At 36.0% G+C, this 14,943-nt stretch overlaps 1 protein-coding gene across 1 annotated transcript; it reads left to right on the forward strand.

Annotated features, from left to right (window-relative positions):
- Nucleotides 1-361: 361 nt before the first annotated feature.
- On the forward strand, nt 362-14,853 carry phka1b (phosphorylase kinase, alpha 1b (muscle)). The gene is made up of 32 exons (XM_060890616.1): nt 362-501; nt 742-900; nt 2,040-2,087; nt 3,448-3,616; nt 3,837-3,919; nt 4,018-4,098; nt 4,218-4,316; nt 5,021-5,167; nt 5,312-5,365; nt 5,476-5,598; nt 5,709-5,804; nt 6,334-6,441; nt 7,429-7,507; nt 7,585-7,719; nt 7,809-7,918; nt 8,022-8,166; nt 8,333-8,411; nt 8,858-8,928; nt 9,116-9,277; nt 9,354-9,430; nt 10,111-10,256; nt 10,579-10,732; nt 11,401-11,480; nt 11,567-11,645; nt 11,739-11,868; nt 12,564-12,665; nt 12,909-13,024; nt 13,124-13,168; nt 13,284-13,442; nt 13,527-13,580; nt 13,709-13,909; nt 14,444-14,853. Exons 1-32 carry the CDS (start codon nt 424-426, stop codon nt 14,615-14,617), a joined length of 3,543 nt encoding a protein of 1,180 aa, XP_060746599.1. The 5' UTR covers nt 362-423; the 3' UTR covers nt 14,618-14,853.
- The last annotated feature ends 90 nt before the right edge of the window (nt 14,854-14,943 follow it).

Raw genomic sequence — 14,943 nt, forward strand, 5'->3', positions numbered from 1 at the left:
GCCATGCCAACACACAGACTGTCTGACAGCCCATAGTAAGTGTAGTTATAATTTCAATGTAAGAAAGCAGTGCCTAGAATTTGATTAGCTCTTGTCCAATCAAATTAGTGGAAGAGAACTAAATGTTATATAATGGAAAAGATCACACACAAGTCTATTAGTTTTATATTATTATTTTGTTCTGATTTTGCCCCATTTATCTTTAAAATTTTCTGCTGTGTAAAACAGAAACAAGGTTTTCTTTTTCTGATTTTCTCAACTGGGACAGAAGTGTAACAGATAAGCCTGCAGAGGAGTGTCGTGTCCCCCCTAGCTGAGACGCTGACATTTGGTTGTATTACATGCCTGGGTAATGTCAGCATAACACTAGGTGCTGAGAAGCCCATTAGACTAAACGTTAGGAAGACAGAACAGTTCAACATCATGAGAAGTCGCAGTAATTCAGGAGTCAGGCTTGACAATTATGCACGAATGGTCCATAAAACAATCCTCTGTCACCAGGTAAGAGAAAACCTTTGTTTGTCAGAACTTAGAACTTACATTTAGTTTATACCTCTGCAATGTAAACAACTACAATAATTCCTCATTTGCTTTATTCCCATGATGGACCATATTCAGGGTGAAATGCCCTCTGCTGAATGTGGCTGCCATTCGATTGTACTGTATTAAGATAGATCTACATATTAAATAACAAATTCTTTATGTACAGAGATGTATTGTTTTCTGTGATGAATATCCAAGGATCCGGTAACAGGTTTACTATCAGGAACTGCTGATCTCCCACATGCTTGGGTCCGAGACAATGTGTACAGTATTCTGTCTGTGTGGGGCCTGAGTCTGGCCTACAGGAAGAATGCTGACTGTGATGAGGACAAAGCCAAAGCCTATGAGCTAGAGCAGGTATAAGTTATCATGTTCTGTAGCCAGTGCACTTACTTTTACTTTTAACTGGTTTTCTTAAAAATTAAAATTAAATAATAATTAAAAAAAACTCTCTTCTGGCATTTTAAAGGATCCGTTTGATTGTTTTTAAAGCCCTCTGCTGGTTGCAAGGGAAATTACAATGAATATAAAAATCCTTGCCCTTCTTCCTTTACTAATGTGTTTTTAGTGTGTGGTATCAGAATCAGAAAATGTTTTAAGAACACTTTTGCATTTACTGCATATTATCAAAAGAGACACTGTTCAAAGCAAACAGAAGCGGTTTATGCTTGTGGTCCATGTTCCAAGTCTTTGCATTGCCCATGTTATTTTAACTAAGGAGTTTATTATCATGTCAGTAAAGTTAGCTTGCTAACTACTCAATCAGTAAGGTTTAGCTTACTAGCGAACATGTATAATTTATATTGCTTTAACGCACCTTCATAGTTCAGCTAAAATATACACAATAAGAGCAAAGGTAGTTAATGCTAAATTTAATTCAAGTCAATTTATTTGTATTGGACTTTTAACAACAGCTTATATAAGGAATATATAAATTCAAGCTATAAATGATACATTTAAAATTTTAATCTATCTCCAATAAGCAAGCCAAAGTCGATGGTGGCAAGATCTCATTCTAAATGGCTAGGTCTCCTTCCAAATGAGGTGTTGCCTATAATAAACATATTCGAATGTTAACTTGGTTTAGTTATGGTACTTATTTTTTCAGCACAGTGCCACAACATTGTTGAATAGCACTTCCTCTCTAATAACGTCATTCCCATTCATTAATACAATATTTAAAAGATTCTTTAGTCATACTAAAACCATGGGGTCTTTATCGTCAAACACAGATTTTTACGTGTTCATTTAGGAAAAATCTCACCAAAGATAATTTATTTTCATATAACATTTAACACATGTAATTTTAATGCGCGGTCATGTGTGCTATTTATAATTTCCATGAGTCTTCTTTAAGTCAAAGTGAATACCCAAGTGAAAATGCCATGGGGGCAAATAGCTCAGCTCCTATTACTGTTTTGATTGCAGTGGTTGGGATGGGTAGAAGCAGGACTCAGTGCAACTCTCTCTTACTTGCTCTCTCTTTTCTCTGACAGACTGTAGTAAAGCTTATGCGGAGCTTGCTGCTGTGTTTGATGAGACAGGTATAAACTTTGCATTATAAGCAAATACACAAATGTAACTATCAGCATTCAAAATTTATATATTCATATGAAAAATTCCCAATGGAGTCCCATAAAAATTAATTGGAATTGGGTGTTTTGAATTGGCTCACATTAAAGAAGGGTTGTTGATGGGAGTTAAGAGGTCGTTGCTCAATAATCCAGTTGAATTTTTATGAATTACCTATTGGACTATGATCTGCTTTCTATGGGGTTCCTGTTAGATTAGTTAGTCTTTTAAATTTGGTCTGATTCCTATGGGGTTCCAAATGGAGTTCTACAGATTAGTCACCTGGTTACATCAGATGAATTCATTAGAATATAATCTGATTTTTATTCTCCTATTGGATATAGGGGGGCACGGTGGCTTAGTGGTTAGCACATTTGCCTCACACCTCCAGGGTTGGGGGTTCAATTCCCGCCTCCGCCTTGTGTGTGTGGAGTTTGCATGTTCTCCCCGTGCCTCGGGGGTTCCCTCCGGGTACTCCGGTTTCCTCCCCCGGTCCAAAGACATGCATGGTAGGTTGATTGGCATCTCTGGAAAAATTGAGATGTGTGTGAGTGAATGAGAGTGTGTGTGCCCTGCAATGGGTTGGCACTACGTCCAGGGTGTATCCTGCCTTGATGCCCGATGACGCCTGAGATTGGCACAGGCTCCCCATGACCCGAGGTAGTTCGGATAAGCGGTAGAAAATGAGTGAGTGAGTGGATATAAGTATATACCTATAAACACTGCACATATACTGTATGTCAGTCATTGAAATATGGTCTGATTTCTAATGGGATTTTTTATGGGTTAGTTATGGGAATACAGTCTAATGCCTATGGGATTCCTATTGTAAATGCATTAGTTAGTCATTGAAATATGATTTCATTTCTAACGGATTCTTAATTGATTTGGCCAAGGCAGTGATGCCTACAGGATATTTATGAGTTACTTGTTAAAATATGGTCTGATTTCTAATGGGTTACTATTGGAATTCATTGGGTTAGTCATTGGAATATGGTCTAATTTGTAATTTTGGATATTTACAGTATGCTTTAGTTTTATGGATTACAACCTTAATTGTAAATAATTAAAATAGGACTATATGGGATTAGACTATTATAGGTCTTTAAGATATTGGACAAAAGCTCCAAATAACTTTATACATGCTGCATACTTACGATGGCAGTCTAAGAGAACATATCATGAATTCGCCATGATTTTCATGAGTGCTCTATTAATATATGTGGAGTTGTGCTATTATTATCCCATGTATTCCAAAGAGAATCAATTTTACATAAGAGTTGCCATGCAGTGTCACATACTGTAACTGTATAAATACTGATGTATTCCTAGCTAGACAAAGTGGAGAAGTTCAAGTACAGCAAGAGCATCACAGACTGCCTGCATGCCAAATATCACTCAGGAACATGTGCTACTGTGGTCGGAGATCAGGACTGGGGTCATTTACAAGTGGACGCTACGTCCATCTTTCTGCTATTCCTGGCTCAAATGACAGCTTCAGGTCAGTACTGATAAGCTTCAAAAACTAAGCTCTCAACCAATTAAATTTTTATCTGTAGAATGTTTTTCTCTTGGTTAAAATCTCTGTCACCTGATCTCCTTTTTTCAAATGTTATATTTCATGATCATTAAGAAAAATTATGTAAAATGTTTAAGAATTTTTAACCATTTGAACAGATTTAGTTTGGTGTTTATTTATAATGTTTGGTTACGGTGTACAGGGCTACACATTGTGTACACACGCGATGAGGTCGATGTTGTCCAGAATCTTATCTTCTACATTGAAACAGCATACAAAGTTGCAGTAAGCCTTCTGTACAGCACAAATCCACTACAAATATCTGAATAGTTATTCTTCAGTAGTATTAAAAATAAGTGGGTTTTCTTTGGGATGGTGTTTAGGATTTTGGAATGTGGGAACGAGGAGACAAGACAAATCAAGGAATTCCTGAAATCAATGCCAGCTCTATTGGAATGGCAAAGGTAAGAAGTTGTGTTTGTCTTGACAACATTATTGAACAAATGCCAAATGAAAATAAGATTAGGAAAAAAAAAATCACTATGTGGATGTATGGAATGATCTCCAGTCATGATGTATTTAGGCAGCCCTGGAGGCTTTGGACGGATTAAATCTCTTTGGTGCCAAAGGTGGCCCAGAGTCTGTTGTTCACACTTTGGCGGATGACATACAGCGTTGCCAAGTAAGAGGGGCATTTGATTTGTCACATTACATAAAAGGAAAGAGCTAGATTTTTTTCTCATACTGCAATTTAAAGTCTCTTTATCAAATAACTAATGACCTGCTACAAAAATTAAATTTACAGAATTTAATCAAATATACACAACCCATTATCCCAAATGTAGCCATTTAAACAAAATTAAATTTGTTTGTTTTTAAAAGTTTCTTTATTTTTACACTGGATCTATGCGACTAAAGTAGGTAACAAGAAATATTACATTACCTCACTTTAATATCTTACCTCAAACCACATCCATTTTAATTTAGGAGTGCTCAAAGACTCTATTATGTTTTTAATTATAAAATATGATCCAGGGATCTCTCATGACAAATTAATTTATGAACATAAACCCACTATTCAAATTTTTGTCTTACTGATTCCATGTGTAAGATAATATGACTATTAATCAGAGACATTGGGGATTTTTGCATTAACGTTCCAACAAAAGAACATTTTAGGTCCAAGCATATATAAGAATTATTGAAGTTTGCATTAAACCCATACTGATGTATTCCTTTAATTATTCAACCATAAAATTAAGTTATTGTCTCACTCAATCATTTTTTGTGATATGTTTGTATGCTGCAACAAAATTGCCTTCGGGAAATGAAATAAAGTTGAACTGAACTGAACTGAACTGAACTGAACTCACTGTCTCTCAACAGTCAATCCTCAGCTCAATGCTGCCAAGAGCCTCCACATCTAAAGAGGTGGATGCTGGAGTTCTTTCCATCATCTCGTACCCAGCGTTTGCAGTTGAGGACATTGACATTGTTAACATTACTAAAGAGGAGATCATCTCAAGACTGCAGGTGATCTAATAATGAAGTCTGAGGGCTAGAAAAGCAGCAAGTTTATTATGATTAATACAGCTTCTTAAGGTACTATCTTCATCAGAAAAAAGGGATTGCTGTTCTTTGTCTTTCCTAAATGTCCACTATTTTATTCTTTCACAGGGCAGATATGGATGCTGTCGTTTTCTCAGAGATGGCCACAAAACCCCCAAAGAGGTCAAATACATTATAATGATAAATGAAAATAAAATAAAAATGTATTCTGCACCAAATGGCCAAAGCTTTTGCCCACATGAGCTATGATTTTCTATGATGTGTTTACTCAGGATCCCAGTCGTTTATACTATGAGTCATCAGAGCTGAAGCTCTTTGAGAATATTGAATGTGAATGGCCGTTATTTTGGACTTATCTCATCCTGGATGGAATTTTTAGCAAAAGTCCTGAGCAGGTTTGAAACATGCAGGTCAAAAATAGAGAACATTTTTAGCATTTGTTTAGTTTATTAACAGAACATCGAAATTGCAGTAAAATTTTATCCGCTTGGGTGTGATATTGCAGGTACAGGAGTATCGAGATGCCTTAGAAGGTATTCTGATCAAAGGAAAAGGTGGGCTACGTCTTGTTCCTGAGCTTTACAGTGTTCCTCCAAATAAGGTACATCAGCAACTGACCAATCAGAATGATAGGTACTGTCAAATTAGAAAACAACAAAAACAAATAGATCTACTTCAGAGGCCTTTCTTACTGAATTGCAGAAAAATCTGAAAAAAAAATTCTAAATTAATAAAATAACAGGTCAACCTTCAGGTTTTCCATCAGGTTTTGCATTGTTAAACTGTTTGATTTATGGAATTTTGTTGTATGCATAATATAAAAATAGTTTCCTTGATGATTCTTTACATTAAATTCTTGTCAGAATAAGCATGTTTATTTCTGGACTCTCAATTAGTCTACAAAAAGCTTGTTAACATAAATCTACAGAATGCCTATACAATTAACATCAGCATTAGAAAGTAGGAAATTGTTGTACAATGTTCTATTAACACACAACCAATTTCACAAGAAGCTCAGGCTACAGTCTGGATGTCCCAGGTCTATGGCCTTGAATTGTAGAGACAGGAGGCCACTCTGGGTCATTCCAGTAGACCCTGAACTCTAATTCTGTGTCTTTTATTTAAATAAGGTGGATGAAGAATATATCAATCCCCACACTGTGGAACGAGTGCCAGTGGGCAAGTGTCCATTGAAATGGGCCCAGTCCCTGTATATATTGGGAAACTTGTTGGCAGAGGTATTGCAGCTGCTTCATTTTTACAGTAAAATACCTGGAATATCTTTTACTGAGTTCAATATTATTTATTGATTTCTTGTAAATATCCAATATGGGTGAAAGTTAAAACGTGACTACAAAGTGCCTAATTAAATGTATACAAAAGTATAAAAAAGGTAAATATTACTTTGAATTAATAAATTAATTAAATAAATTTGTTCTCCATTGAATGTGTTCCTTAAATACATTCTATGGCCAAAGGTTTGTGGACACCTAACCAGCACTCATGTGCATTTTGAGCACCCAGTTACATATTTAGTCCACTTTAGTGCTGTTATAATAATTTTCATTCTTCTGAGAAAAATATCCACTAGATTTTGGAGCATGGCTATGTGGATTTTTATGCTCAATCACAAACAAGTTCATTAGTGAGGTCAGGCACTAACGTGCATTCAGTGTCCTGCTCCTTCCAAAGCCAATCAGTGGGGTTGAGGTCAGGGCTCTGTTTGGACCACAAGCGTTCTTCAACTCCAACCTGGGCAAACGATGACTTCATGTAGTTCACTTTGTGCACAGGGACACTGTCATGCTGGAACAAGTTTGGGCTGCTTAGTTCCAGTGAATACATTCTAGACAATTATATGATTGTATGCATTGTAATTGTATGTTTTTTGGCAACTGTTTGAGGAAGAACCACATGATAATGCAATGGTGATGCATATATCAATCAATCAATCAATCAATCAATTTTATTTATAGAGCACCTCACAACAGCCAAAAGGAGCACAAGGTGCTTTCCAGAGAAACAACAATAAAAAATAAAATCAATAAGAACACAATGAAAATAAAATAGCAGTTGAAACAGGGTCTACATGTTAAAAGCTTGTATGAATAAATGACATATAGCGTATAGTAGATCCAGTATGTCAAAATAAAAATAAGTATAAAACATTTACTGTTAATAATTTTTTTTACTATGTCATTCTTTATTTTTGATTCATCCTTTAGGGTTTCTTAGCACCTGGAGAGATAGATCCCCTCAACAGACGTTTCTCCACCATACCCAATCCGGTTGTTGTGGTTCAGGGTAAGTTGTACATAGTATGTAATACCAGTTGAATTTTGTGCTTTGGAACAAGGCATAAGTTCCATCTTTTTTTTCAGTGTCAATTTTAGCAGAGACAGAGAAAATTCAACAACTTTTACAGAGCCAGGGCATCGATTCTGAGACCCTGGAAGACATTCATCCGATTAGAGTTCAGCCCTCTACAGTTCTTAGTCACATCTATGCCAGACTTGGTAAGATTAGTGTTAAGACTCCAGGACCTGCATATAATATTTTTATAGGTCTTTTGATGTGTTAAACACAAATCTGTAAAATTTTAAAGGACGTAATCAAAGACTTGGTCTGACGGGGAGGCCATATCGCAGTATTGGTGTGATGGGGACATCCAAATTCTACATCATACGCAACACCATCTTTTCCTTTACACCCCAAGTGAGTGAATTTGTAAAAAATATGATGCAATGATCTGGCAGTACAAAATATACATTGTGGTTTCCAGTGTGGTCTAAACTATTGTTTTCTTACTTTTCTGTAGTTCGTAGATCCTCAACAGTTTTACCTGGCCCTGGATAACAAGATGATTGCGGAAATGCTACGTATTGATTTCTCCTACCTCTGTTCACGTTGGAGGATGACCGGCAGGCCTACAGTCACTTTCCCAGTCTCTCAGAGCATGCTTAGTGAGTATTAAAAAGAAATTGGCAAATCTAACATTCTCAAAATCTCTTTGGTTTGTACCTCTAACAACTCCATTAAGGTTGTTCCGTTTCGATTGAAGCCGTAAGAATCCATTTTATAAAAATGTACTTAAAACATTAATAGTAAGACTATTTTTCTTAATTTCAGCTGATGATGGCAAAGAAATTGATCCTGCTCTCCTTTCTACTTTGAAAAAGCTACAAGATGGCTACTACGGTGGGGCAAGGTAAGAACTTGAAGAAAAAATCTACTCTATTTTTTTAACATTTTCTAACATTAACCACAATATTAATTGACTACCCACTGATAGTAACTCATCATGCTCATCATCTTATAGATCACTAACTAGCTCAGCAAGTGTCATATCTCAGTGTTGCAATCCATTCCGTTTTTAAGAGCTAATTATAGATTTCTGACTGCTGTTACTTTTTGTTTGAGACCATTTTCTCCTATTAAATTCCAAATTGCAAATGCAGTTCGGAGAGGAATAATGAAAATACAGCATCAACCTAGAAATCAGCACCAAAATCACCATTCTCAATAAGCAAATAATACATAATACTTCAATAATAACATATTTAATGTGTTTGAATGTATTTCCCTTATCTTATGCGGAACTTTAATCCTATATGCAGAACTTTATGTAAAAAAAATCCTGTCTCGTATATGTAGAGTGAAGACTGGAAAACTGGCCTCATTTCTGGACACATCCTGTTGCTCTCACCTCACTTTTATGGATTGTGGTGAGTGGATTGATTTTCTCCATTTTGTGGTAACTAAAACACAAGTGTCCTCAAGATGTGGAATTGTTCATAGAGGAAATCATGGCTTTGCTTAATTTATTATGAAATAATCACAAAAAAAGGCTAGCTTGTACTAGGCTTTTTTTTATTTACTTCACTGCATTTTGAACCGGTCGTGTTCTCACAGAGGTGGACGACCTGGCAGAGTATCTCGATCAGCTGCTTGCCTTTCCCCAGCAGAGTCCCATCAGTGCCACTAAAGGAGGACTCAACCGCTTCAGAGCGGCGGCGGATAAAACCCGAGAGATAGTGTCACTAGTACACAAAGCCAAAGTGTTGAACATACATAGTGAGTCAGATGCAGTTATACCTCCAGTCCAAGAGAACCTGGACTAAAACTCGCATTTATTCTTTTGTATTCACAGATCTGGGTCTGTATCTGCCTACAAAACTGTTCCATGACCCACCACCGGTCCTGCATCTTACAAATAAAGAAAGCCAGGTACTTGGTAAAAGGAAGACAGATTAAAGGAATATTTCAGCATGTTAAACTATTATTTACCATGTCTGGGACTGTATTGAGAAAGCAGTTACATGTGAGCCGGGAGTAACTCTTTACTAATGCTTAACGCTTAAGTAATGCTTAAGCTGGGAACTTAAGCATTTTAATCTGAAGCGAGCATCCAGAAAATCAACTTAAGCAAGTCTCTCAAGCATGTCTCTGAATACAAAGAACTTTGTCTAATTAAGTCAATTCTGAATATGGTTCCTGGAGTATATTTGCTTTTACAATAGGCAGTTAAAATAGTATTTTTAGCTTATGGAATAAAGAATGTCTAAGGTCAGTTGTTGGATTCTATTAAGAAATATTTAAACAATGCAATTATGCAGTATAATGTATATTCACCACTGCAACTGTTACACTCTATGAACAACGTTACCCACATAACTAAATATGTAATACAAGAATTCTTCAACCTAAATGAAATCATTTTCAGATTAATTGGCTTAAAAACAGTCTTATATAAAATACTTAGATCTTAAGTCAATTTCTTTTTTTCCTTATCAGAGGAAAAAAGGTTGAAATACTGTCCCTTGTACTACAGATACTGTAGACAATAGACTGAAAAAACTATTGTTTGCCTTGTGACTCACAATGTTTTCAATTTTCCATTCAATTAGGTCCCTCAGACAGAAGTTCCTCCTTCAGTGGATCTACCCAGAGATGTGAATGGTGGAATTGATTATCCAGCTCTGGTGCAGATGCTGAAAAAAAGCCAAAACCTGCAAGATCAAGCTGATATCCTCTACATCTTTTATAAGGACAAGTACGCACACATCTCTCTGTGGGAAGTGAAATGATATAGTGTTGTTTCTGAGGTTCTTGTATGAGACTGTATGACAAAACACCCACAGAAACTAATCTACACTTTTATTAATTCTCATAGTGTGTAAATGTGTGGTTAGTTATATATTGCTTATGTGTGTTTTTATCCTTAAGTATTCACAAATTTGAAAAATGCAAATAGTTTTCTAAACACACTGCACTTTGTAATCCAGTCTGAATGAAGTGCAGGAAATGGCAACTTATTAATGATTTGAGTATGTATTTGAGACATTTTAGAAACATGCACGTAAATGTGTTGTTAGAGGTATGGACTGGGATACCAACCTGCATGGGAAAGGCTGGACGGTAAAGCGACTTCTGAGTGACTTGTATGAGAAAGCAGCTAGCCTGAGACTCTGGGGACTTATCCGAATGATCTCTGGTATGCTCCACAGGAAAGTGGAAGAACTGGATGAGGTAACTGCCATTTTAATCACAACTACTGTCAAATGATCTTATTCACTAAACCTAATGTAAAAGAGCACATAAAACTATAAGAAAATATCATAGCAAAAAAACATCTCTCTCATCTCTCTTCCTTGCATCTGAAATAGGCTTAGTAACAATAAACACCAGGACCAGTGTGCTGTTGATTTTTTTGAAGGTCCTGTGGGTTATGTGAGGTTTCCTTTTACACCACAGCAATTTGCAAACTTTATTTCCTAAAGAATGACATGTCATGTTTTGACCGTTTATAGTTATAGTTATTGTTATATAATTTCGACAAGACATTTTAATCCCTCTTTAACCTCTAGCAGCTATAAACAGTCAGTCCCTGTTTTTTACTCTCATGAAGATAAAAAGACAAAATTGTGCTGACACAGGAAACTCCTTACATAACTGTTAAATAAATAAATCTCCTTACATAAAATTTTACTGTTCCAGCATGTTTCTAAATAAAAAACTATTTTGTATCCATTTATCATTAGTCTTTGATCATGTAGTGTGTCCATCATATAAGTCCCTGTATATTTTTTTTACTATAGAAACAATCACACTTTAAAATAATTGCATTAATACAAAATCTGTGATTTGTTATGTCGATGGAAGCAACATGTGGTGTAACATCCATCCTCTAATGACAGGCTTGCACCGATTTGCTTGCTCATCAGAAGCACCTGACTGTGGGTCTTCCTCCTGAACCACGAGAGAAAACCATATCAGCGTGAGTTCCTGTGCATACTATACACAATACCATTTAAATGCTGAGCCACACAGTCATGTGACACGAGTGTCTCTGCATCCATGTAGCCCCATGCCCCCAGACAAGCTAGCCAGGCTTATCGATGAGGCCAGTGAAAACAACATCACAGTTGCAATCCTCACTCAGGTTAGACCTCATCTCACTTCATTTTTTTTTAAATAAATCAAATAAAGTTGTTTGTATTATGTTTGTACTGACACTCATGTGCATGATTGGCAGGAGATCATGGTGTACCTGGCCATGAGCATTCGAACGCAGCCAAAACTTTTCAGTGAAATGTTCCGCCTTCGCATCGGCCTCATTATCCAGGTCATGGCCACTGAACTGGCACAATCTCTCAAATGCTCTGGTAATAAATCATCCTTACATGGACCTGCATGTACCATAATACAAAATGTCCTAAATAAATTAGCATTGCTTTCACTTTTACAAGTTAAATTGCCCCTAAACTGAGAAAATGCTTTAAATGCTCATTTTCTTCTGGCCCAAAACATTTTTGTTAGTTCCAGAAAAAAAGGTTTCCCTGCAGTCATGTTCTTTTAACATGATTATCTAAGTAAAACGAGATCATGTGTGTTTACAATGCCCTTAGATTGCATGTGTGAATCTGAATTAAAAACATGGCTACACTATTAATAATCTGCAAAAATAAAACTTCATGAAACCCTTAACTTAAAACCCTTAAATATTAAAATAAATGGAGCATTTAAACAAGCATCACAAGAGGAAAAAATATAACCATGTTTGCTACATAGTGTGTGTATTGTGAATCATGTGATTAATACTACATTTGACTTTTTCCTTTAGCCTCATCACTTGTGTGCTAAGCTAACTAGCTTACTAACCTAGCAAATGTTAGCTAAAGAAAGCAATGAGTAGGTTATTTTAAGGTTTGGTAAATATTCTTGATGGAAATATGTTGAAGCAGCAAATCTCTGATTCTTAAGCTGATTATAATAGAGCTTTTTAAATTCATGGATTTTAAAAATCCATCTGTGAAAGTGTAAATTTTCTGTTTGGAAAGAAGCTTTTTTTTTTTGTTAGCTGAAGAGTCCACTGAAAGTCTGATGAACCTGAGCCCATCTGAGCTGAAGAACCTCCTTCTCCAGATCCTCAGTGGCAAAGAATTTAGAGTGCAGAGAAGCAGTGAGTTTATAGATAATTTATTTAATTTTACTTACCTCATTCATCAGTTTTGAATAAAGTTGTGTGTTTTTGTAAACCAAACTGTGCTGAAAGTTTTGCTTTCCCTGATGCTGTGCTGGAACCCATCAAAGAGCACACATCATAAATGGGGCTCAATGTCCTACGTTCGATTTCTGTGGATTTTTTTTTTTTTACTAATGTTATGCTATTCATTATGTGTATATGTGTACACGTGTATTTTAGTGCGCTCGGTCGGAACTGGTGTCAGCCCAGCCATCTGTATCCAAGACAAGAGTAAATCTGGTTCTGCAAAAGGTCAATTAAAAGGCAGCACTCAGATAAAGAGTGACCTCAAACTGGTACGATGCATACATTCAAACGAAGAATAATTACTTATTGTTCTTTCACTTACTTGAAAAAACAAGCTAATTTCTGCACTTTTTAAAAAATTCTTTAAGCCCTTATCGGTGCATTCCTTGGACATTAACAGCATTGAGTCAGGGGTGAGTACTGCACATGATAAAACTTAAATATTTCAGAGGAATCTGCAGTAAATAATTATTTGGGTAATATTTTGCACTAATGCTTTTTCTTAATAAGTATGTATGTTTCTGTCAGAGGTATAGACTTCCTTCTATTGAGTCATTTCAAGGTTCTTTGGGAGCTACAGTGCAAGGCAGTACACAAGGCCAGTGGCTTCGTCGTCGCCGTTTAGATGGAGCTCTCAACAGAGTACCTGTTGGTTTCTACCAAAAGGTTTGGAAAGTTCTACAAAAGGTCAGCAAAACCATAATTAATTTGAATTCTGTGTTTCTCTGTAAAGGTATTAAGGCTAAATCTTCTTTTCCTTTTTATTGAAAGTGTCATGGACTCTCTATTGAAGGGTGTGTCCTTCCATCATCAACCACAAAAGAGGTGATCCAGTAATAGCACAGTGTATTTGCTTGATTTTCATGTGAAGTAGTATTTGTCTCAATATAATATTGTGTAATTTATTACAATTAAAGATTATTATTTGTTTTTCTTTTGCTAAATATATTCAGATGACTCCCGGTGAGATAAAGTTTGCTGTGCATGTTGAGTCCGTGCTGAATCGTGTCCCACAGCCTGAGTACCGGCAGCTGCTGGTGGAAACGATCCTAGTCTTGACCATGCTGGCTGAAGTGGACGTCCATAAAATAGGAGACACCATTCATGTAGAAAAGATTGTGCAAATGGCCAGCGACATGTTCTATAAGGATCAGGTAATCCTCACATACAGTACATATTCACATATGGCCTTTCAAAAAATATTGACACCCATGATGACAATGGGCCAAAATGCATGCAGAAAATAATAAGTGATCTCATTGGGCATAACTTATGTGAACAAGTGTAGTCATTGCAATATATATTTCAAAACAAAAGTTTTGTTAGGTCACCCAATTTCAATATTACCCAGATCCTTCTAATTCATATGTAATATTTTACTTGGGGAATAGCAGCACTAAGTTTAGAGACACCTGTGAAAAGGTTATGTATTGTTCACCAGTGATCTTTGTATTTGTTCGACCATTTCTGTGTCGCCTTGTTCGAACACTAATGATATTTCAATAATTTTGATATTATAATAAAATATTTCTGATGTCTGTTTCAAATATTTCCTGAGCCTAATTTTTTTAAACATTACACACATTTGAGCGCTCGTATTTTTTTTCTAGAACCTAGTTGATATACATTACATTTTTCACCCGGAACAAAATGCCCTCTCATACAGTATATCTGTATCTCTATTACAGAAAGACCTGGGAGCAGATGATTCTCTTCTGGGAAAGGATCCATCCAACGGCATCTGCAGGTTACTTTATGACAGTGCCCCCAGTGGCCGATTTGGGAGCATGACCTACCTCTCTAAAGCTGTGGCTGCTTATGTTGATGAATACCTGCCAACTGGATCCTGCTCGCTTCAGTGACACACTTTATTCAGATTTTATTTATGGCTAAAAAATACGAGTGGCTGGGATGAAGAATATCGCTGAATAAAGTTATATAATAAATAACAAAACAGACAAATTTATCTGTGAATATCTAAATGAGAGAGAATAAACATTATAATCTAGTAGATTTTTGATTTTGTAGGGAAGAAATTGTCACTGCAGTGGTCATATTCATTTCTGAAAAAACAGAGCTTATAATCTCATTAAAAAACTAAAAATTGCTGTGTTGTTATGTCATAAAATATAAAACTGTATCATGTTACAATATACTGTACAAATGCAAACCATATAAGACCAGTATA

This window comes from Tachysurus vachellii, chromosome 17 (assembly GCF_030014155.1).
Source record: "Tachysurus vachellii isolate PV-2020 chromosome 17, HZAU_Pvac_v1, whole genome shotgun sequence".
In the NCBI taxonomy this organism is placed as follows: Eukaryota; Metazoa; Chordata; class Actinopteri; order Siluriformes; family Bagridae; genus Tachysurus; species Tachysurus vachellii.